Here is a 23,260-nt window from a genome sequence, read left to right as displayed (position 1 = left end):
TCTAGATAGAGACTGGCTCCAGACTTCCAGTGTGTGCGTACTGGAAACAAGTGAGAGCAGAGCCGGGAGCTCTGGGTGTATCAGCCTGTGTGGAGGCTGAACACAAGGCTCTGATATTGAGTCTGAGGTGAGTGCAGCCAAGCCAGGGCTGTAGGGCCGAATCTCTCCAGGAGGAGAGACAGACAGGGGTCTGCAGAGGGCTCTGGGTGCTGGAAGGAACCTTGGCTAGAGTTGTACGCTGGCAGGAGCCAGAGAGAGGGGAAGTTGCTAAAACTTCCATTATGGACTTATTGTTTATGTTTGAGGGCAGTTTATGCTGAGTGTTTTTAAATAAACTGCTGGAATTTCTATGAAGAGACTGTGTACGTGTGTTGCTGAAGGTACCTCACACCGCTGCAAGCGAGTGGAACCCCCACGTTGCAGGGCGCAACGTTACACCTCTAACAAGCCTTGCCATCTCAATTTGCAGATAGTGTTTCTGGATATTACCCCTCATCAGTGCAAAGCATGAGATCTGATTTGGCGAGGTGAGAGACTAAAGCGAGCTTTACACGCTGCAATCTCGCTAGCGAGATCGCAAGCGAGCGTACCCGCCCCTGTCGGTTGTGCATCACGGGAAAATCGCTGCCCGTGGCGCACAACATTGCTTACACCCATCACACGGACTTACCTTCCCTGCAACGTCACTCTGGCGGGCGAACCGCCTCCTTTCTAAGGGGGCGGTTCGTGCGGCGTCACAGCGATGTCACATGGCAGCCGTCCAATAGAAGCGGAGGAGCGGAGATGAGCGGAACGAACATCCCGTCCACCTCCTTCCTTCCTCATTGCAGGTTGCTCCTCATTCCTGCGGTGTCACACATAGCGATTTGTGCTGCCGCAGGAACGACAAATAACCTCGCTACTGACCAGACAATGATTTTTGGTAAATGAATGACGTGTCACAGACCAACGATTTGTGCCTCTTTTGCGATAGTTTAAGGTCGCTCATAGGTGTTACACGCTGCGATGTTGCTAACGACGCCGGATGTGCGTCACAAACACCGTGACCCCGACGATATATTCTTAGCGATGTCGCAGCGTGTAAAGCACCCTTTAGGATAAAATCCAAACCAGAACCTCAATTTGCAGACATTGTGTCTTGGGGTATTGCTCCTCATCAGTGCAAAGCATGAGAGCTAATTTGGCTAGGTGAGAGGCTACAGACTGGGATCTAAGGGGTAAGATTTCTTCTTGTGGAGAGTAACATGCCTGGTGTGGCATGCTAGTGTGAGGAGACTTAAAGACCTTGCAGGGTTCCTCTTGGAAACTAAATATTCAAATTGCCTCTTCAGAGAGAAAGAGGACTTGAACTTTAGCACAACCAATTGAAAGTAGCAAACCTAAAAGTCAATATCGTCACTTTAACGAGCCTTGCCATATGACTTAGGATTTAAGCCAAACCAAAATCTCAGTTAGTAGACACTGTGTTTTGGGTTATTGCCCCTCATTAGTACAAGGCATGGAATTTGATTTGACTAAGTGAGAGGCTAAGACTGGGATCTGAGGGGTAAGGTTTCTCCTTGTGGAGAGTTACATGCCTGGTATGGTATGCCAGTGTGAGGAAACTTAAAGGGAACCTGTCAGCAGAAATTTCGCCCAAAACCTAAAAGATCCCCCCTCTGCAGCTCCTGGGCTGCATTCTAGAAAGGTCCCTGTTATTATTGTGCTGCTTCCAGGGATGACGTCCCTTTTGTCACGTGATAGGGGCGTGTTCAAAATACTATCACGTGACAAAAGGGACGTCATCGCTGGAAGCAGCCCATACAGTCTAGCACTACCCTGAGCACAGTGACCGCTGGTGAGGTTTACGCGCTCACGAGATTATGGGCGGGTACTTGCTGATAACAGTCACAGTCCCGCCCATAATCACTTGCCTGCGCACACGTCACCAGCGGTCACACTGCTCAGTCCCGTGAGACTGGCACTGGGCATGCGCGGGGATGGCTGGAGCAGTGGGCGGTGCATCAGCTATGGAAAGGAGTGATGGGGGAAGGCATACAGGACCAGGAGGCAGAATAACGGACGCCAGAGAGCCCGCCCCCATGTCACATTTACAGAATCTGAATACAAAAAGGTACAACTTTATAAAGTCTTTATTTTGGTCTCACATGGGGCACAATAATAACAGGGACCTTTCTAGAATGCAGCCCAGGAGCTGCAGAGGGGGAATCTTTTAGGTTTTGGGCGAAATTTCTGCTGACAGGTTCCCTTTAAAGGTCTTGCAGTGCTCCTCTTGGAATTGAAATATGCAAATTACCTCTTTAGAGAGGAAGATGACTTAAACTCTAGTACCACCTCTTGGAAGTAGCAATCCTAAAAATCGATATCATCCATTTAGCAAGTTTTGCCGTATGACTTAGGATAAAAGCTAAACCAGAATCTCAATTTGCAGATACAGTGCTTCGGGATATTACCCCTCATCAGTGCAAAGCATGAGATCTGATTTGGCAAGGTGAGAGGCTAAGACTGGGATCTAAGGGGTAAGTTTTCTTCTTGTGGAGAGTGACATGCCTGTTGTGGCATGCCAGTGTGAGGAGACTTAAAGGCTTCTTTTCCAAACTAAATTTGCAAATTATACTTTCAGAAAGGAAGAGGACTTGAACTTTAGCGCCACCTATTGGAAGTACCAATCCTAAAAGTCAATATATACCCTCTAACAAGCCTTGCCATCTCAATTTGCAGATACAGTGTTTCGGGATATTACCCCTCATCAGTGCAAAGCATGAGATCTGATTTGGCTAGATGAAAGATTAAGGGGTACTTTGCACACTACGACATCGCAAGCCGATGCTTGCGATGCCGAGCACGATAGTCCCCGCCCCCGTCGCAGCAGCGATATCTTGTGATTGCTGCTGTAGCGAACATTACCGCTACGGCAGCGTCACACGCACTTACCTGCCCTGCGACGTCGCTCTGGCCGGCAAACCGCCTCCTTACTAAGGGGGCGGGTCGTGCGACATCACACGGCAGGCGGCCAATAGAAGCGGAGGGGCGGAGATGAGCGGGACGTAAACATCCCGCCCACCTCCTTCCTTCCGCATAGCCGGCGTGAGCCGCGGTGACGCAGATAGGAGATGTTCCTCGCTCCAGCGGCTTCTCACACAGCGATGTGTGCTGCCGCAGGGGAATGAGGAACAACATCATACCGTCGCTGCCGCTACATTATAGAAATGTCGGACACTACATCGATGATACGATTACAACGCTTTTGCGCTCGTTAATCGTATCATAAAGGATTTACACACTACAATATCGACAGCGACGCCGGATGTGCGTCACTTTCGATTTGACCCCACCGACATCGCACCTGCGATATCGTAGTGTGCAAAGTACTCCTAAGGCGGGCTTTACACGTTGCGACATCGCTAGCAATTGCTAGCGATGTCAAGCGCGATAGCACCCGCCCCCGTCGTCCATGCGATATCTGGTGATCGCTGCCGTAGCGAACATTATCGCTACGGCAGCGTCACACGCACATACCTGCTCTGCGACGTCGCTGTGACCGCCGAACCGCCTCCTTTCTAAGGGGGCGGTTCGTTCAGCGTCACAGCGACGTCACAGCAGCGTCACTGAACCGCCGCCCAATAGAAAAGGAGGGGAGGAGATGAGCAGCTGGAACATCCCGCCCACCTCCTTCCTTCCTCCTTTTCCGGTGGAGATGTTTGTCGTTCCAGCGGTGTCACACATAGTGATGTATGCTGCCGCAGGAACGACAAACAACATCGTTACTGCAGCAGCACCGATATTATGGAAATGAACGACGTGTCAATGAGCAACGATTTTGCACGTTTTTGCGCTCGTTGATCGTCACTTATTTGTGTTACGCGCTGCGATGTCGCTACCGGCGCCGGATGTGCGTCACTAACGACGTGACCCCGACGATATATCGGCAGCGATGTCGCAGCGTGTAAAGTACCCCTAAGACTGGGATCTAAGGTGTAAGGTTCATCCTTGTGGACAGTGACATGCCAGGTTAACCCCTTAGATCGTCCAATCAGGGATGCCAGTGTCAGACACAATCAGTTGTCAATTTGTTTAAAATTCCTAGTAGGAACAACAGAGGATCAGTTCAACGCAGAGTTCTAAGAAATAAAAGGTTCCGGTATTTGTATTTCATGAGGATAGGAAAGGATAGGCGTCATGTTCCCTTGATCCATGCTGCGTCCCACCCCACCGCAGAGACTACTGCCAGGCGAGGCGCGTGCCCTCGTGTAGGGGATCTGTCTGGAGCACCCGGCCCTATTATGTTTATGTTGTCTGCTATCCGGCGGAGACCTTTCCTTCTCCTCGCCGGATGTACACATATTGTATGGGCCTGAATAAAGGTCAGGACATTACATTTGCAGCATCGTTCATGTCTGCGATGGGAGTAACTGCAGATCAGCGCGGCTTTATATAGACCAGGCCGGGCAGCCGGCAGCAATCCAGCCATTATAGGAGTGGAGCAACCAGAAGCTGGATGCTAAGAGTTGTAGTTGTGTAAAGCAGTGTCTGTACCTGTGCACTAGAGGCAGCGCTGGTGTATCACAATGTGTGTCGGTGTGTACACAGGATGGTTGCGCGTCAGGGGGGCCTCCGCGGTTGCATCAGCCGAGATCAGGTGTCATTAAATAGCGGTGCGTCAGGAGAATATCCCAGATCTGGAGGGCAACATATTGCTAACCCCTTACTGCCTGCTGGATGTGACAGCGCAGGCAGATCTGCACAGTCATACTCCGCTGGCTTTTGCAGACTATTACTGCCTAGACGACGGAGACAGTTGTTCTTCTGTTCAGAGATCTGCAGAGCGTTGCACCACACCACCGTTCACATAATAATAAAACATTTATTCCAAGGCCGAGTTCACACAATGTGTTTTAGATGGGTTTTTTTCCCTCAGAAATGCGGTAAAATCAAAGCTTTGGAGTTTTTGTGGGTTTTTTTTTACAGCCTTTTGAGAAAATCCGGGATGTATCGTGTGAACACGGCCTAAGGGCTCATTCAGATGTTACGTTTTACCATCAGTGATTGTTGTGTACGGAAAAAATAATATACAGATAGATAAATTCCAAAGCTTTTCCTGTTCATGACAATGTTACAGGCGGCGCATCTGTCACAGATCTATAGACTTGTATGGGTAATTTTCATTCATAAACCCAATAAAAAGTGGATATGTACCCTTGGATTTTTTTTTTAAACCCCCCCCCCCCCCAAAAACACGGACATGTGAACAGCTCCACAAACCATAATGTGTTCACAGATGGAATATGTACATGAGAATCAGACGTCTGAATGAGGCCTAATGGAGCACGACAGTCTGTTCCCATCAGTCCTCATCGACTCGTGTATATACTGGATCCAGACTCGTTTGTTAATATGGCCGTTCTGTCACCGTACAGTACATGTTATCGGCAGCACATCCTGTTTACACCAAGCAATGTGTTCATAGATGGAACATGTACATAAGAATCGGACGTCTGAGTGAGGCCTAATGGAGCACGAGTCTCGATCCAATATATACACTAGGCGATGAGGACTGATGGGAACAGACTGATTAATATGACCGTTCTGTCACCATACAGTCCAGTCATCGGCAGCACATCTCCTGTTTACACCGAGCAATGTGTTCACAGATGGAATGTGTACATGAAAATCGGACGTCTGAATGAGGCCTAAGAGAGCACGACGAGTCTTGATCCAGTATATACACGAGCCAACGAAGACTGTTGGGAACAGACTGATTGTTAATATGATCGTTCTGTCACCGTACAGTACACGGTATTGGCAGCACATCCTGTTTACACCGAGCACTGTATTCACAGATGGAACGTGTACATGAGAATCGGACGTCTGAATGAGGCCTAATGGAGCACGACGAGTCTCGATCCAGAATATACACGAAGCGACTAAGACTGATGGGAACAGACTGATTGTTAGTATGACCGTTCTGTCACTATACAGTACACGTTATCAGCAGCACATCCCCTGTTTACACCGAGCAATGTGTTCACAGATGGAACGTGTACATGAGATTCAGACGTCTGAATGAGGCCTAATGGAGCATGACGAGTCTGGATCCAGTATATACATGAGCCAACGAAGACTGATGGGAACAGATTGATTGTTAATATGACCGTTCTGTCACCGTACAGTACACGTCATCGACAGCACATCCTGTTTACACCGAGCAATGTGTTCACAGATGGAACGTGTACATGAGATTCGGACGTCTGAATGAGGCCTAATGGAGCATGACGAGTCTGGATCCAGAATATACACGAGCCAACAAAGACTGATGGGAACAGACTGATTTTTAATATGACCGTTCTGTCACCGTACAGTACACGTTATCGGCAGCAGATCCCCTGTTTACAGAGTGATGTGCTGCTGATAAAATTAATTTTATCCTAGCATAAATGATCCGATCACTCGACGAATAAGCGTTTCACTCATTCATCAGGTGGTGATTGCTGTCAAATTTAAATGGGTCGATGGTCAAAAAATATCATTCTTACGAATGCTCGTTCACTGATTGTTGGCCCTCTAAGTGCACCTTTAAGGGAGGATGATCACCTGATCCTGAGTAAATGGATCTGAGATGATGTGATTGATAGTTCAAACTCCAACATGACCACTGTAACATGCACAGGACCGTATTCTCGGTCTGAGTGCTATCCGTTAAAAATGGATCGTTCTCTGGTCAATCATACTCAATGGGACAGTGCAGCATGCACGAGTTTCCTCCGTAAATTGGATGGCACCCACCCATTCAAGTCTATAACGTTTTGGAAGAATGTTCTCTGGTCATATGAGACAAAAGTAGAGCTTTTTGGAAAAGCCATCAATATAGAGTTTACAGGAAAAAGAAAGAGGCATTCAAAGAAAAGAACACTGTCCCTACAGTCAAACATGGCGGAGGTTTCCTGATGTTTTGGGGTTGCTTTGCTGCCTCTAGCACTGGACTGCTTGACTGTGTGCATGGCATTATGAAGTCTGAAGACTACCAACAAATTTTGCAGCATAATGCAGGGCCCAGTGTGAGAAAGCTGGGTCTCCCTCAGAGGTCATGGGTCTTCCAGCAGGACAATGACCCAAAACACACTTCAAAAAGCACTAGAAAATGGTTTGAGAGAAAGCACTGGAGACTACTAAAGTGACCAGCAATAAGTCCAGACCTGAATCCCATAGAATACCTGTGGAGAGATCTCAAAATGGCAGTTTGGAGAAGGCACCCTTCAAATCTCAGGGACCTGGAGCAGTTTGCCAAAGAAGAATGGTCTAAAATTCCAGGAGAGGATTGTCAGAAACTCATTGATGGTTACCGGAAGCGGTTGTTCGCAATTATTTTGGCTAAAAGATGTGCAACCAAGTATTAAGGGTACTTTACACGCTGCGATATCGGTACCGATATCGCTAGCGAGCGTACCCGCGCCCGTCGGTTGTGCGACATGAGCAAATCGCTGCCCGTGCCGCACAACATCGCTTACTCCCGTCACATGGACTTACCTTCCCTGCGACGTCGCTCTGGTCGGCGATCCGCCTCCTTTCTAAGGGGGCGGTTCGTGCGGCGTCACTGCGACGTCACATGGCAGGCGTCCAATAGAAGCGGAGGGGCGGAGATGAGCGGCCGGAACATTGCACCCACCTCCTTCCTTCCTCATTGCAGGTGGACGCAGGTAAGGAGATGTTTGTCGTTCCTGCGGTGTCACACATAGCGATGTGTGGTGCCACAGGAATGACGAACAACATCGTACCTGTCGCAGCAGCGATATTAAGGAAATGAGCGACGTGTCAACGAGCAACGATTTTTCACATTTTTGGGATCGTTGATCGTCGCTCAGTTGTGTTACACGCAGCGATGTCTGTAACGGCGCCGGATGTGCGTCACTAACGACGTGACCCCGACGATATATCGTTACCGATATCGCAGCGTGTAAGCACCCTTTAGGCTAAGGGTGCCAATACTTTTGTCTGGCCCATTTTTGGAGTTTTGTGTAAAATGTGATCAATGATTTGATTTTTGTTTCATTCTCTTTTGTGTTTTTTCATTGTAAGCAAAATAAATGAAGTTAATAATATGACGCCATGGCCGGGCTAGGTAGTCACAAATAGGGCCCCGCATTACACCTGTCCCTCATAGGTCACATACAGCCAAACACTTAAACCCTAGTCACCCCCTCAGGGCTTGATGGACACACCAGGGGGCGGAACCAGATGGTTGGAAGACGCCCACCGAGGAGTTCAGGGAGCCTGAGGTAGGAAAGTAAAAAGAACAGTTTCAGAGTTCAAGTTGGAGAGGAGTGTGGGCTGGAGCTGTGTGCAGCTCCAGCAGAGGAGAGAAACCAATTTGAGCAGGCGCCGGGGTAGGAGCCCTGGTACCTTTGGCTAGGAGGCATACAGAGGCCTCTGTCTGCAGGAGCCGGGAAGACGGCTCGGTGGAACTGAGGTGGACCAGGACAGGGTTGTAGCTCGCCGGTACCGACCCAGGGAACCGACTCGGAAACCGGAGCACAAAAGGGGGGTACTCAGACCCTGAAGCTAGGTCCAGATGCTACTGGGGGCTAGCTAATTAACTGATTGCGGCCAGGACTAGAGGTCCTGTCCCACCCAAAGTCCCGACTGAAGGCAACAGCCCAACGAGGGTTATAAGAAGCCACCGCCACGGCTCAGAGATCCCACGGGCCAATGTCTGCGGGCAAAGGGCTCCTTAGGCGACCACAAGCCGGGAGCGGACTCCTGAAGTTTCAAGCACAGGCAGTCCACCATCCAACAAAGGTGCGGGAGAAATACAGAGACCACCAGCCGGGTGGGGGACCAGACTGCAGCCGGCTGCGGGCACCAACCACCATCACCTTGGTTTACCAGAGACTCGTGTGTTTACTAATAGTGAGTACAACAGCACCCTCCGGTTGCCCATCTCCCTGCTCCACCAAACACTCCCAACGGGTCCCGGGGCCACCATCCCTGCTCACGGAGGGGTTAACAACTTGCTGCCGAACATCTCCCCCGGGTGCCTCGTAACTGCAGCGGTGGTGTCCACCTTCACCACATCCCGTGAGTGGCGTCACGAACTTAACACGGCTCCGGCCGTACATCTACGTATCCCAAACCACAACCCCCCCTTTAGTTGAAGTGACGGTGAGACCCCCGGGTCCGGAGACCCTCAAGCCACCAACTGAAGGTCCGGATCCGAGTGGCTCGGATGCCGAGCACGGGGCGGTACAAATAATACCAAAGAATTTGTGATTGCAATCATTTTCAAGAAGAAACAGAGTATTATCTGACAGAATTGCAGGGGTGCCAATACTTTTGGCCAGCACTGTATATGATTGCCCAGCACGCAAACGACAAATGGTGGGAATAATTGATCATAGACACCCTACAAATGGGCAGAAAGTTTGTCTGATGATTGGATTGTGTATTTTGTCATAAAAATCATTATTATCGGCAGCGCATCGCCCCGTATAAGCGGATGTGCTGATAACATGCACTGTCAGTCCAGTAGACAATGAATGGTGCAATGTGCACCTACACATCATTCAGGCCGAGGCTGCAGAGCCCCATTCTTGAGGTTTAGAGCCTTATTGTGTTCAAGGGTGGGATCCAAAACATTGAACTCCCAGCAATCAGCATCTTGTCCCCTCTCCAATTACTTAATTTTTTGAGATTAACAATTTAAGGACGGGTTCACAATAGTGTATTTCCTGGTCTGTATACAGACCGCTATGCCAGTCTGGCAAAGGGTTCCTCAATTTAAACTCATAGCGTCATATGTGTCTATGAGGCTATAAGTTCAGGTCAGGAGATCTGTGGTCAGTCTGGGCATTGTGGTTCATATATGGCCTATGAAATACACTCGTGTGAATCCGGTGTAGAGTAGTTGAGGGTGAGGGATTGACTCCGGATGCCCCTCTGTACTATATGAAACACCTGGCTGGGTATGTGATCTTTCGCTGTGTAGGCTGGGAACCCCTGCAGGCCGCATACTGCCGCTCGTGTCGGCTGGCCAGGACCGGATGATGACTCACACATACAAGCAGATCAACAAGTCTTTTTAAACCATAACTCTTAACTGTGCGGTACATTCTCATTCACGGCTTTACGTTTCAGATAACGGGCACTTATCTTCCACCACGTTATCGGTTTGCACAACATTATGAGACACAGTTAAACTTCCCACTGGGTTGCGTCCGATTTAACTTGGCTGGTGAGTCCCAGTGCAACCCAGGTCAACGTTACAGCACACATCGTGACGGTCACCTTCCTTTCCTTCATTCCCACGTACAATCTCCTAAGGGGTCCCATAATGGCAGGAGTAAAGCTTTGTTTACCCAGACTTCTATCACAAACTTCTCACTCGGCTGACTACGTTCACATGCCAGTTGAGATTAACCCGGTATCTTGACGGTTTAGGGGCCCGGCCACTAGAGTCCTGCACCAGTAGAAGTCACCCGGTATCTTGACAGTTTAGGGACCTGGCCACTAGAGTCATGCACCAGTAGAAATCACCCGGTATCTTGACAGTTTAGGGACCTGGCCACTAGAGTTCTGCACCTGTGCCGCCCCTGCAGCGGTCGAACCGCTCGGATCCAGGGTTGCTGCCGTGGCTCGAGGGTCTCCGGACCCGGGGGCTTGCGGCCACTCAAATGTAAAAGGGGGTACTATTTACAGGTGATGAGAGTTCGTGACACCACCCGTGGTTCGCGGTAAGGGAGTACCGCCGCTGCCAATGGGAGTACCCGGGGGAGATGGAGCGGAGCAGCCAGATGACGTTACCTCCATGGGTAAGGGAAGCCCCGGGACTCTGGATGATGGTGGAGCGGGGGTGCGCAGGGCCGGTTGGAAGCAGGGCAGGACCATGTACTCACTCAGGTAGCATCGGTGATGGTGCGACTGCAAAGCAGACGCTGACAACGAGGTAAACCAAGTCTCTGGGTGCCGCTGCCCTCTTGGGGGAGCCCATCTGGATATCCGTCCCCTGTAGTACTGCCAGGTGATCCGGAGCCTGCCTCCTTGCACAAATTCAAAGTGTTCTGGTGGCCCGTTGGCTTAAAGTTGGCTTAAAGCTCAACGCTCCCTCATTGTTGGTAGTGGAGCTGTGCTCTCAAGGGCTCACGCTTGGGATTTCTTTGGGCTGCATGGGTTGGAAAGCCCTATCCCCCTTGTTGCGCTAGTGCCCGTGATCTCTGAGTTTCTTGGAGACAGTCTATAAAGTCACTATCCTCCGCAGGTGAATTGCCAGATTGCCTGAAGCTACTCCCCGACCTAGGGTCCTGTACCCCGGTGTGCTTTCGGTCCCGGACCGGTTATTAAACTCAGATGCCTCCTGTCTCCAAGACCAGGGTTAGGCACCCAGCCTCAATACCCTGCGACCGGGTCTCCGACTCCTCCGGGCCCAGACCACCATCTGCGACCCAACTTGTCACAAACAGGGAGCCACCACTCCCTAGCTCCTCACTTCTCGACGGCTACAACTTCACTGTCTACTTCCCTCCCACCAGTCTTCCAGAGGTGGGCGGCCCTATTCCAGCTAGGCATCCCACTGGTGTGCCTGACAGAGTGTGGTGTGACGTGTGGTTGGGATTTTGGATGCTGATGGAGGCAGTACCATAGGTTGGGAAATAGCACCAGTGAGATTATATTAAAATTTAACCTTTATTTTTTTCCTAGTACCATAGGTTGGGAACCCAGAACCATGAGGGGTTGAATACTGCACTAAAGAATAGGAAGTGCAGTACCCTGTGACGCCCTGAATAGTCCAGGGGCGTCACACACTAGTAGAAGCCACCCGGTATCTTGACAGTTTAGGGACCTGGCCACTAGAGTCCTGCACCAGTAGAAGTCACCCGGTATCTTGACGGTTTAGGGACCTAGCCACAACAAATTGCTGCCCGTGGCGCACAACATCGCTAACACCAGTCACACGGACTTACCTTCCCTGCGACGTCGCTGTTGCCGGCAAACCGCCTCCTTTCTAAGGGGGTGGTTCGTGCGGCGTCACAGCGACGTCACACGGCAGCCGTCCAATAGCAGAGGAGGGGCAGAGATGAGCGGCTGGAACATGCCGCCCACCTTCTTCCTTCCGCATTGCCAGTGGACGGAGGTAAGGAGATGTTCGGCGTTCCTGCGGTGTCACACATAGCGATATGTGCTGCCGCAGGAAGAACGAACAACATCGCTACTCACCAGACGATTTTTCATAAATAAACGACCTCTCTCAGACAAACGATTTTTGCCCCTTTTGCGATCGTTTAAGGTCGCTCCAGCCTGTCACACGCTGCGATGTCGCTAATGACGCCGGATGTGTGTCACAAACACCGTGACCCCGATGATATATCGATAGCGATGTCGCAGCGCGTAAATGGCCCTTTAGTCTTACCACTCTTACACCGGCATGATTCCCAATTACCAACTATTCAGCTTAAGGCCGGCTTTGCACACTACGACATCGCAAGTCATCACGGATGTGCGTCACTTTCGATTTGACCCCACCGCTGCGATGTCGTAGTGGTGGGGTCAAATCGAAAGTGACGCACATCCGGCGTCACTTGCGATGTCGTAGTGTGTAAAACCTTTTTGATACGATGAACGAGCGCAAAAGCGTCGTTATCGTATCATCGGCGTAGTCTCCGACATTTCCATAATGCTGGTGCAGCGACAGGTACGATGTTGTTCCTCGTTCCTGCGGCAGCACACATCGCTGTGTATGAAGCCGCAGGAGCGAGGAACATCTCCTACCTGCGTCTCGGCTGCTATGAGAAGGAAGGAGGTGGGCGGGATGTTTACATCCTGCTCATCTCCGCCCCTCCGCTGCTATTGGCCGCCTGCAGTGTGACGTCGCTGTGACACCGCATGACCCGCCCCCTTAGGAAGGAGGTGGGTCGCCGGCCAGAGCGACGGCCGCAGGACAGGTGAGTGCATGTGAAGCTGCCGTAGCGATAATGTTCGCTACGGCAGCTATCACAAGATATCGCTGCTGCGACGGGGGCGGGGACTATAGCGTGCGACATCGCAGCATCGGCTTGCGATGTCGCAGCGTGCAAAGTACCCCTAACTCTTATGTGTCCAATTTGTCCTTAAATGAACTGAAAAAAAACGAGAAACAAAAAACTATGACCCTCTAATGACGATTAAACTGGATCAATATGTAATCAAGAATCACAGCACTAAACCTCCAAGACAAAGACAAGCCGTGCAGACTATCGCACCCATTTCTCCGTGATTTTTGCTCATACGGCGCATGTTACCCCATTTTTTGATCAAATCTCTGCAGATCATTGCTCTTGTAATTATGTGACCCCTCCAGAGCCTCCAACATCTGCAATGGAAAATCTTGGTCACAACCCAAGTAGAAGATTGTAAGACATCACAGCCCCGCGCCGCGTCTCTAAGCTGCAGATCATCTCAATTTGTTTTCTCCGCTGCAAAACATCTGTATAACATCAACAAGCTATTTTTGCCAGTGTCCCATACAGCATAATAATCCCTAACCACCCGCACTTCCCCGAGACTCGCACAAACCATTATCCTGACACACAACTCAACACGGCTTAACCCTACGTGTGCCGGCTGTGCTGAACATGAAAACCATTTCATTCTCTCGTTCCCTGCATCCACCTGTAGAAACCTTCTATAGCTCAGGTGCAGAGTATCACGTCTGTTAATGAATGGCTTTTGGAAAAAGGGGAGGAAAAAAACAAAAACAGAGACTAGCCGGGTGGTGAAGGGGTTTATGCACAAAATACCAAAATAGAGGCAAAAAAATGCCAAAAAAGAGTCAAAAAGGCAGTAAGAACACAAAATCAAAAATGCAACAAACACCGATGGTGGGAACGTAGCCTTAGTCAGATTCCCGAAATGCGAATGTCACCAAGTGTAGCATTGTGTGGCAGATCTCCCTCCGGTCCCTGCCTGGAGTAAGGTTTCTGGAAAAATTTTCAATTTGGTGCATTTTTTTGCAAAATTTCAAAGCATTTGTGATATTTGGTGCTGAAAAGTCTCAAAAAATGATCAAAGTGAACCTGTCAGGTCCAATACGCACCAGAACCACGAGCAGCCCTGGGTGCATATTGCTAATCCCTGCCTAACTGTCCCTGTATACACTAGCGTAGATAAAGAGATCTTTAGAAAAAGTATTTTTAAATATCCTTTATGATATGCTAATGAGCGCGGGGACTAGTCACAATGGCGTTACTTCCCCCGACTAGACCGCCCTCTTAGCATGTTAGCACACCCACAGAGGAGTGCGAACATGTTATACAATGCCCATTACCCAGTGTCATCGGCGGTGATGTGCGTACCTGTGTCCGTTGTCACCTCCTCAGATGGCCCTTTAGTCTTACCACTCTTACACCGGCATGATTCCCAATTACCAACTATTCAGCTTAAGGCCGGCTTTGCACACTACGACATCGCAGCGGTGGGGTCAAATCGAAAGTGACGCACATCCGGCGTCACTTGCGATGTCGTAGTGTGTAAAACCTTTTTGATACGATGAACGAGCGCAAAAGCGTCGTTATCGTATCATCGGCGTAGTCTCCGACATTTCCATAATGCTGGTGCAGCGACAGGTACGATGTTGTTCCTCGTTCCTGCGGCAGCACACATCGCTGTGTATGAAGCCGCAGGAGCGAGGAACATCTCCTACCTGCGTCTCGGCTGCTATGAGAAGGAAGGAGGTGGGCGGGATGTTTACATCCTGCTCATCTCCGCCCCTCCGCTGCTATTGGCCGCCTGCAGTGTGACGTCGCTGTGACACCGCATGACCCGCCCCCTTAGGAAGGAGGTGGGTCGCCGGCCAGAGCGACGGCCGCAGGACAGGTGAGTGCATGTGAAGCTGCCGTAGCGATAATGTCCGTTGTCACCTCCTCAGATAGCAGGTTTAGGGTCAGTGCGCATGATCAGAAGTCTCGGCACTTTCGGTCATATGCACTAGACCTCTCTGGGATGCGTACATCCAGCTTCATAGTACGCATGACTGGACTTCTGATCATCTGAGGCGGTGACAATGAACACAGGTTTTCCCCTGCCTGTTTTCCTTCCCTAGTGTGTTGTTCTAGTGCAGTGGTGGGGCTAGCATCCCTTACCTGCCCACTCCCTAGCCAGGGACTATTGTAGGGTCACTCAGGGCTTCAGCTTCTTTCTCAGCGCCAGGTGAGGAACCTGTATAGGGACTGGCTAGGAGTGCAGGGTACAGCGGCAGGTAAGTGGAAGAGGTGTCCATCTTCCCTCTCACTAGTCCTAGGACTCACCATTGTAAAAAGTGTCCCCGGTGTACCCTTTGTTAGTTGTGGTGTTACTCTTGTCGTGTGTTTCGGCTCATGCTGCACTCTTCCCTAGTCTGCGCCGTGACCGGGTTGTCACCTTCCTGAGCTACAAAGGTGATATATTTTTGTTATTTCTAGACGTGTGGATTTTTTATTGGAGCCTCCATGAAGCTGGGTGACAACTTCCATTGTGCTATGTTGGCCATATTGGTTGTCAGTCACTCAAGTTTACCATAAATACTATATATAAATTTATTGCAGACTGATAGAAGTTGACAACTCAGGAGCCGTTATTTCTGGAGGATAATGCTCGTTATTCCAGCTGCCCCCCGTGCTGTGAAGGTCTTCAGTTTTACCATAAAGGAGCAACGGTCAGCAGCGAGACAGCGATGGGGCTGCAGATCGGATCGCGTTACATGCTTATTGTAGGAATTCCAAGCAATTTTCAAGTAACTGCACACACAAGCTATTTGCAAGGAATTATCCGCCTATGTAAATTATACATCAGCCGTGGTATTGTTCGCATTGAAGAGGGCCCTTCAAGGTGACAAATGGCAGACGGCTATTATAACATGGAAGCACTCTTGTTAGAAAGGCCATTTCTGCAGATAGCATACAATTTCCTTTTATCCAATGGCTTCTGACGCTAGAAGCTTTTACGAAAAGAAGCATATACATAATAAACAGGAAACTGGATAAGACATCAGGACACAGTGTATATGTGAGAAATAGACTGAAGGCTGCGTCTACATAGGACGCTGTGCACATTACCAATATATTGTCCCCCCCAGTGCAGTGTGAGGTGACAAGGGCCCTCCAGAGATATGGAATTTAGGGCCCACTGTTCAGCTACTACATATACTGTATTTTTCGGATTATAAGACGCACTTTTCCTCCCAAAAATTTGGCGATTCAGGTGCCAGAGGGTACTGCCCCTCACCCGAGGTGCAGTATTCATCGCGGATATGGAGGAAGTCGTCACCGGTAACCACCACCAAAACATTTATCCAACACATAACACGGGAGCTCTTCCACTGGGACTGGGCTAGGGTAGGTGCTGGGGTGGCCATCATAAGGAATGGGACCACTTGCCCACTAGTTCAGGAATCCGGGAGGTAGGGCACCAACAGGGGTAGTTAGGAGCCATCTCACACACAACAGTCAGTCATCTCCGGGCACGGCAAGCGCCAGGTCGCAGAGAGAGAGAGAAGCAAGCAAAAACACAGATAGTTCAGGGCCCGTGGGCTGGAGCTGGAGACTCGACCCGGGTTCTTAGGAAAGAAGGGGGATCCCAGGGTTCGCGGAGAGTGCAGAAGGCACCTGTGACCCGTTCCCCAGGAGCTGGGGGTGGAGGGGTACTGTCGAAAGGTGATGCACAGAAGGAAACACCGGCCTTGACCTCCGAAATATCCTGGATTGGAAGGTGCCCATCACAGCGTAGCCCCGCACTCTAACGGCAGAGTGCTACTGTGTCGCCCTGGGCAAGCCAGGGGACACAGGTCACAACACCACCACACCCCACACTCCAGGTAGGCACATCTGCTAACCAGAAATCCTTGTTGCCTTCCTCCAGGAGTCTGTTGATGCACACCAGGGGGTGGGCCAGGCGGTTGGCTCCGCCCACCAAGGAGCTCACAACTCTGGAGGCAGGAAGTACCAGGCAGAAAGCTCAGGGAGGAGGAAGTGGAAGGAGTGAGAAGGCCCAGGCAGGGCAAGTGTGAGGAGCAAAAGTAAGAGTAAACAACAAGAAGTGAAAGTAAGAGAAGTGAAAAAGGAGGAAAGCAAGAAGTGGTGACAGCGCAGAGAGAGTGCAAAGCCTGAGAGCCCAGCTGTGTGTAGGGCTAGAACAGCAAGGTCAGCGACGGCGGTGACTGTCCGGAGGGGGACCGTTTGGAAGTTCCTGGAAGGACCCCGTTGGCTGTGTGCCCGGTGGTCTGGAGCAGTGTTCCGAAGGACAGTCAGCACCAGGGCAGGGGCCTCTCGGACCCCGGCAAGGCTAGGAGTCGCCCAATTTGCCGAATCCGTCAGTGAAGGGGACGTAGATCCCCCAGCAGCCAAGTCCCGATTGACGGCAACAGCCCGACCATTACAGGGGAGACACCGCCACCGCCAGGGCACCAGTTTCCCCAGGGCCAGCGCCTGCGGGCAAAGTGTAGAGCTCCTCCGGCCGAGACTGCAGTCGGGGAGCGGGTAACCGGAGGGAATCCACCGCTACCATCAGTCAACACAGGTGCAAGGAAGAGAGACATCACCGTCACCTACCGGGAGTGCAGGTGCAGCCGTCTGTGGGACCGTCCTACCAGCCGTTTGGTTTACCGTACAAACTGTGTCCAAGTCTCAGGCTGAGTGAGTACCATAGTGCCGCAAGGCACAGCGCTGCCCCCGCGTCCCTGCGCCCTCCAGGCCCTACACTTTACATCTCTTCACCGGGCCCCGGGATCACCAACCCCTACCCACGGAGGGGCAACCCAACACCTGGCTGCTCCCATCACCATCCCCGGGATCCCCATCCAAAGCAGCGGTGGTGCAATCACCACAACCGTGGGTGGCGTCACGAACTATAACAATCCCCACACCCAACACCCCCCTTTCACTCACGGGCGAGGAGTGTCGCTCGAGAAACCCCGGGATCCGGCCTACGGCTCGAGCCACCAGGAGCAGCTGCCGGACCCGAGCAGAAGGGGTGAGCGCGGTGTGCTGACACCCTCCTCCCCGCCTGCGACAACTTGGCGTCACGAACAGGATCTTACCGCTCTGCCGTCTGGTAGAGGTGCGCCTTGTTACCGCCGGAGGTATCCGGCAGAAAAATTTCAGAAGCCGCCATCTTTGGCGCGAAAAGTTCCCGCTCGAGCGTCTTCTCGAGCAGTAGAGGCGCGAAGGCCAAAACCCCGCCCCGAGAGAGGAGGGGCCGGAAAGAGCTAAGGGGGACGAAATGGCGGCTGGCCGCATGTGAGCGCGGCTGTGGAAGCAGGGACGCCAGGACCCTGCGGCCATTTATTGGTTCCTGGAAGAAGCCGCTGCTAAAGATGCTGAGTCCGACCAACAACACCGTGGTCCCCGCGCCTGGCATCGCGGCGCGGGTGGAAGTCCGGACCGCCCAGCTAAGCAGCCGTCTGCAGGTCCGTATGCAGCTCCTCCTGGAGGAGTGGGAGGCCGACATGGTGGAAGTGGTGGCTGCTATGCGGAGATGCGAGGTGGAGGAAGATTTGGAGGAACGGGTAAGAGACCCACGTCCCTGTATTCCCGAGGGATCGGCCGCTGCGGCTGAGGGGCCCGGCCTACACCCGTTCACCCTGCTGCCTCTCCCGCTACCCGCGTTAGCTGCTGCTGCCCCGCCACTAGGCCCGCTACCACCACCACCGGTAGCGGTACCCTGCCAATCCGCCCCGGCGGACCGACCAGCAGCAGAAGCTCATGACCACCCTGAACCGCTTCTATGGAAGAAGCCAAAGGCTGAGCCCGTCAGCAAAGATGCACCGGAGGCACGGCGGGGATGCAGCTGCCAGGAGGCAGAGGAGGCCATGTCACAGCGGGGTCCCTCATTACTGAAGGTGCCGGTCGTAGCCGACACGGAGGGACTCTGGCTGGGTCCGTCCCCCGCACACGCTGAACCGGAGCAAACAGAAAGTACTCCCGGCTGGGAGCGGCGGCAACAGCAGCTGCGCAGGGAGATCGATGCCCGAGAGGGGTGTAGAGCGGATGTGCATGCCCGCATGAATATGGAAGAAGATCGCCTGCAGCGAGCTACCATTGGGGTCCAGAGCGGTGCACCGTGTGAAGGTGGCACTAGAGCCCCGCGAGTGAGAATGGACTGCTGAGCCGCAAAAGGCAGCGGAGTGCCGCTGCACAGTCCCCGTTGGGACCACGACTTTGTTGCTTGTTTAAAAAAGTTTGAAAGTTTGCCAAAGTTGAAAGATGATGAAAAATGATTATCCGAGTTTTCACCTGATTCACCGTGTGATTTGCAACCGGCTGGAGCCGGCACCGTTGTCCCCGTGGGGACCGTTTAAAGTTTAAAAATGCATGGGAACTATCCATGGACAAGCCCGTGAACTCTGCAGGGCAACCACAAACGTTAGTGGCTTGTAAATATGTTGGGTACCGTTACCGTTTCCGCAATGCCGCCTCCGGAGAGGCAGGTTGGAGGGAGGGCCCTGAGCAGAGCAGGCCAGGGCCCAGCCACCAAAGGAACCGGTGGCTACCCTCTGGAGGGAAGGACAGATCCCGCTCGGGTACCGTGTGCTGGACTGTGGGTCAAGGGGTGCTGCCTGGGCTTTAGGGGCAGCATCAGGGCCAGGTTACTTGGGTGGGAGAGAGCGGAAACCGTGACCGTATACCGTTGAAACGTTAAAAAGAAAATGTGCCTCCCGTCTTGGGAAGAAGTTATTGAAATGTATATATGTTTAACCCTGTTATCCCCTTTTTACAGAAAAATAAAACCGGTGTAGGACGGCAGCCCGCGGACGGTCTGCATTTTGCTAAGGGGGAATGTGTCGCCCTGGGCAAGCCAGGGGACACAGGTCACAACACCACCACACCCCACACTCCAGGTAGGCACATCTGCTAACCAGAAATCCTTGTTGCCTTCCTCCAGGAGTCTGTTGATGCACACCAGGGGGTGGGCCAGGCGGTTGGCTCCGCCCACCAAGGAGCTCACAACTCTGGAGGCAGGAAGTACCAGGCAGAAAGCTCAGGGAGGAGGAAGTGGAAGGAGTGAGAAGGCCCAGGCAGGGCAAGTGTGAGGAGCAAAAGTAAGAGTAAACAACAAGAAGTGAAAGTAAGAGAAGTGAAAAAGGAGGAAAGCAAGAAGTGGTGACAGCGCAGAGAGAGTGCAAAGCCTGAGAGCCCAGCTGTGTGTAGGGCTAGAACAGCAAGGTCAGCGACGGCGGTGACTGTCCGGAGGGGGACCGTTTGGAAGTTCCTGGAAGGACCCCGTTGGCTGTGTGCCCGGTGGTCTGGAGCAGTGTTCCGAAAGACAGTCAGCACCAGGGCAGGGGCCTCTCGGACCCCGGCAAGGCTAGGAGTCGCCCAATTTGCCGAATCCGTCAGTGAAGGGGACGTAGATCCCCCAGCAGCCAAGTCCCGATTGACGGCAACAGCCCGACCATTACAGGGGAGACACCGCCACCGCCAGGGCACCAGTTTCCCCAGGGCCAGCGCCTGCGGGCAAAGTGTAGAGCTCCTCCGGCCCAGATTGCAGTCGGGGAGCGGGTAACCGGAGGGAATCCACCGCTACCATCAGTCAACACAGGTGCAAGGAAGAGAGACATCACCGTCACCTACCGGGAGTGCAGGTGCAGCCGTCTGTGGGACCGTCCTACCAGCCGTTTGGTTTACCGTACAAACTGTGTCCAAGTCTCAGGCTGAGTGAGTACCATAGTGCCGCAAGGCACAGCGCTGCCCCCGCGTCCCTGCGCCCTCCAGGCCCTACACTTTACATCTCTTCACCGGGCCCCGGGATCACCAACCCCTACCCACGGAGGGGCAACCCAACACCTGGCTGCTCCCATCACAATCCCCGGGATCCCCATCCAAAGCAGCGGTGGTGCAATCACCACAACCGTGGGTGGCGTCACGAACTATAACAATCCCCACACCCAACACCCCCCTTTCACTCACGGGCGAGGAGTGTCGCTCGAGAAACCCCGGGATCCGGCCTACGGCTCGAGCCACCAGGAGCAGCTGCCGGACCCGAGCAGAAGGGGTGAGCGCGGTGCGCTGACACCCTCCTCCCCGCCCGCGACACTACCAGTGAGTAAAAGAACTTGAACTGTACCCTCTGTGTCGTCCCATCACTGCCGGCGCTCGCAACTTCGCGCCCCTCCACCATAGGCGACTACTACAACCATCATCCTCCCTAGGGCCTAGCTCTACCTATGGAGAGCTGCAACACCCGAGCTACGTCACCATCTGCCCCAAAAGAGAGACTATCCGCAGCGGCGGCTAATAACTGGCCGCATACTACAGGTGGCGTCACGAACAACTACGTCCCTCATCCCCATCCCCAGCTTTATTGACACAGCCAGGGTCACAGAACCGGGCCAAGCTACCGCAGCGACCCAGGAGGAGAGCCACGGCCCGGTAACGAGTAGCCCACGACCCTGTGGGCGCGTCATAAGCACCAACTCCGGGCGCCATTTCTTTGAAGCTCACACCTCCTACAGTTTCTGGAAGTTACTGCTTAACAGTGCCCGCAGCGAGCATCTGGGACACCCATGTCACTGCCCGCAGCATCGCCCTATTCCATCACCGCCCCTGCCTCCCGTGAACCTGCTCCACCACCGAAGGCCGCCCCCCTGGTAAGAAACCACGGGATTATAAGACGGACCCCGTTTTTTACCTTTTGTTTCTCTAAATTTGGGGTGCGTCTTATATTCCAGTGCATGTTATAAAAAAATACGGTAATTAAATTGGCAGTTTGATAAATAAATGATGAGATGCTGCCATTGTCGGTACACGATAAATCAAGTGTATTGTGGCAATTACTACTCATATAAGGTGTTAGGTGACCAATTCCTGCACAGGGGCCCACCAGGAAATTCTCCTGTTCCCCGGTGGGCCAGTCCGAGCCTGCCCCAGTGTATAAAGGGCTGCATCTACAAGTACATAAAAGCTGCATCATATAAGAAAAGAAGAAATTTGTCTCCATCTTGTCTCCATTCATAGGCATACATAGAAAATAATTACGACACCCACCTCTGTGACATGATCTTGAATGCATCTGGCAGGTAGCACTGCACATTCTCCATCTGGAAGGGGTCAGCATCGCAAATCTTGTCATCCGTACGCCCATAGTTTGCGTTTTCCACCATGATGACATCACTGCCCGGGCACCGCAGCTCAATGGGATATCCTTCACATGCCAGCTCGCGCCGCATCAGCCCAAATGGTAGAGCCGCTCGACTCAAGCCTGGAGGAAAAATCAAAATGCGTTAGTGACCTGATGCAAACAAACTAAAGCAATGATGCGGCGGAGTATTAGAGCCTGGGCTCCTGATCAAATAGTGGATTGGGGAGGAAACAGGTTTAGTCAGTGTTAGAAAGTTGTGACATTTTCTACAACTGAAACATCATTTTCAACTCCATTTATTAGAATATGTATAATGTATCTCAAGAGAAAAAAAAATTATGCTTTTAGGCTCTAAAATTCAACTGCAGATTTCTCCTTCCTAATTTTCTGAACCTGGAGCCCAAAATCTGTATTCAGTGAAGACTTTCCCATTACTGAGATAGGGGATGGCAGTTGGTGCTGTTGAGAGTCTATGATGACGGGAGGATGGAGAAGCTATATGAAGAGGGAGGAGCTAGATGCAGAGGGAGGGGCTAGAGGCAGAGGGAGGAGCTTGAGACAGAAGGAGGAGCTAGAAGCAGCGAGAGGAGCTAGAGGCAGAGGAAGGAGCTAGAGGAAGAGGGAGGAGCTAGAGGCAGAGGGAGGAGCTTGATACAGGGAGGAGCTAGAGGAAGAAGGAGGAGCAAGAAGCAGCGAGAAGAGCTAGAGGCAGAGGCAGAGGGAGGAACTAGAGGCAGAAGGAGGAGCTAGAGGCAGAGGAAGGATCTAGAGGCAGAGGGAAGAACTAGAGGCAGAAGGAGGAGCTTGAGGCAGAGGGAGGAGCATGAGGGAGAGGGAGGAGCTAGAGGCAGAGGCAGGAGCTAGAGGCAGAGGGAGGAGCTTGAGGCAGAGGGAGGATCTAGAGGCAGAGGGAGGAACTAAAGGCAGAAGGAGGAGCTTGAGGCAGAGGGAGGAGCTAGAGGCAGAGGGAGGAGCTTGAGGGAGAGGGAGGAGCTAGAGGCAGAGGAAGGAGCTAGAGGCAGAGGGAGGAGCTTGAGGCAGAGGGAGGAGCTAGAGGCAGGAGGAGGAGCTAGAGGCAGAGGGTGGAGGTAGAGGCAGAGGGAGGAGCTTGAGGCAGAGGGAGGAGCTAGAGGCAGAGGGAGGAGCTAGAGGCAGAGGGAGGAGCTAGAGGCAGAGGGAGGAGCTA

At 52.2% G+C, this 23,260-nt stretch overlaps 1 protein-coding gene across 2 annotated transcripts in view; it reads right to left on the bottom strand.

Annotated features, from left to right (window-relative positions):
- ADGRL1 (adhesion G protein-coupled receptor L1) overlaps positions 1-23,260 on the bottom strand; it is a 551,629-nt gene that overhangs the window by 174,723 nt on the left and 353,646 nt on the right. For both annotated transcript variants that reach the window (XM_075346318.1, XM_075346319.1), the window contains exon 3: positions 21,981-22,194. In XM_075346318.1, the coding sequence (XP_075202433.1) occupies positions 21,981-22,194 (214 nt within the window). The remainder of the gene's footprint in view (positions 1-21,980; positions 22,195-23,260) is intronic.

The sequence above is a fragment of the Anomaloglossus baeobatrachus genome, chromosome 4 (genome assembly GCF_048569485.1).
Source record: "Anomaloglossus baeobatrachus isolate aAnoBae1 chromosome 4, aAnoBae1.hap1, whole genome shotgun sequence".
Classification (NCBI taxonomy): Eukaryota; Metazoa; Chordata; class Amphibia; order Anura; family Aromobatidae; genus Anomaloglossus; species Anomaloglossus baeobatrachus.
The sequence above is the reverse complement of the archived record's forward strand: the minus strand, read 5'-3'. Positions and strand labels throughout refer to the sequence as shown.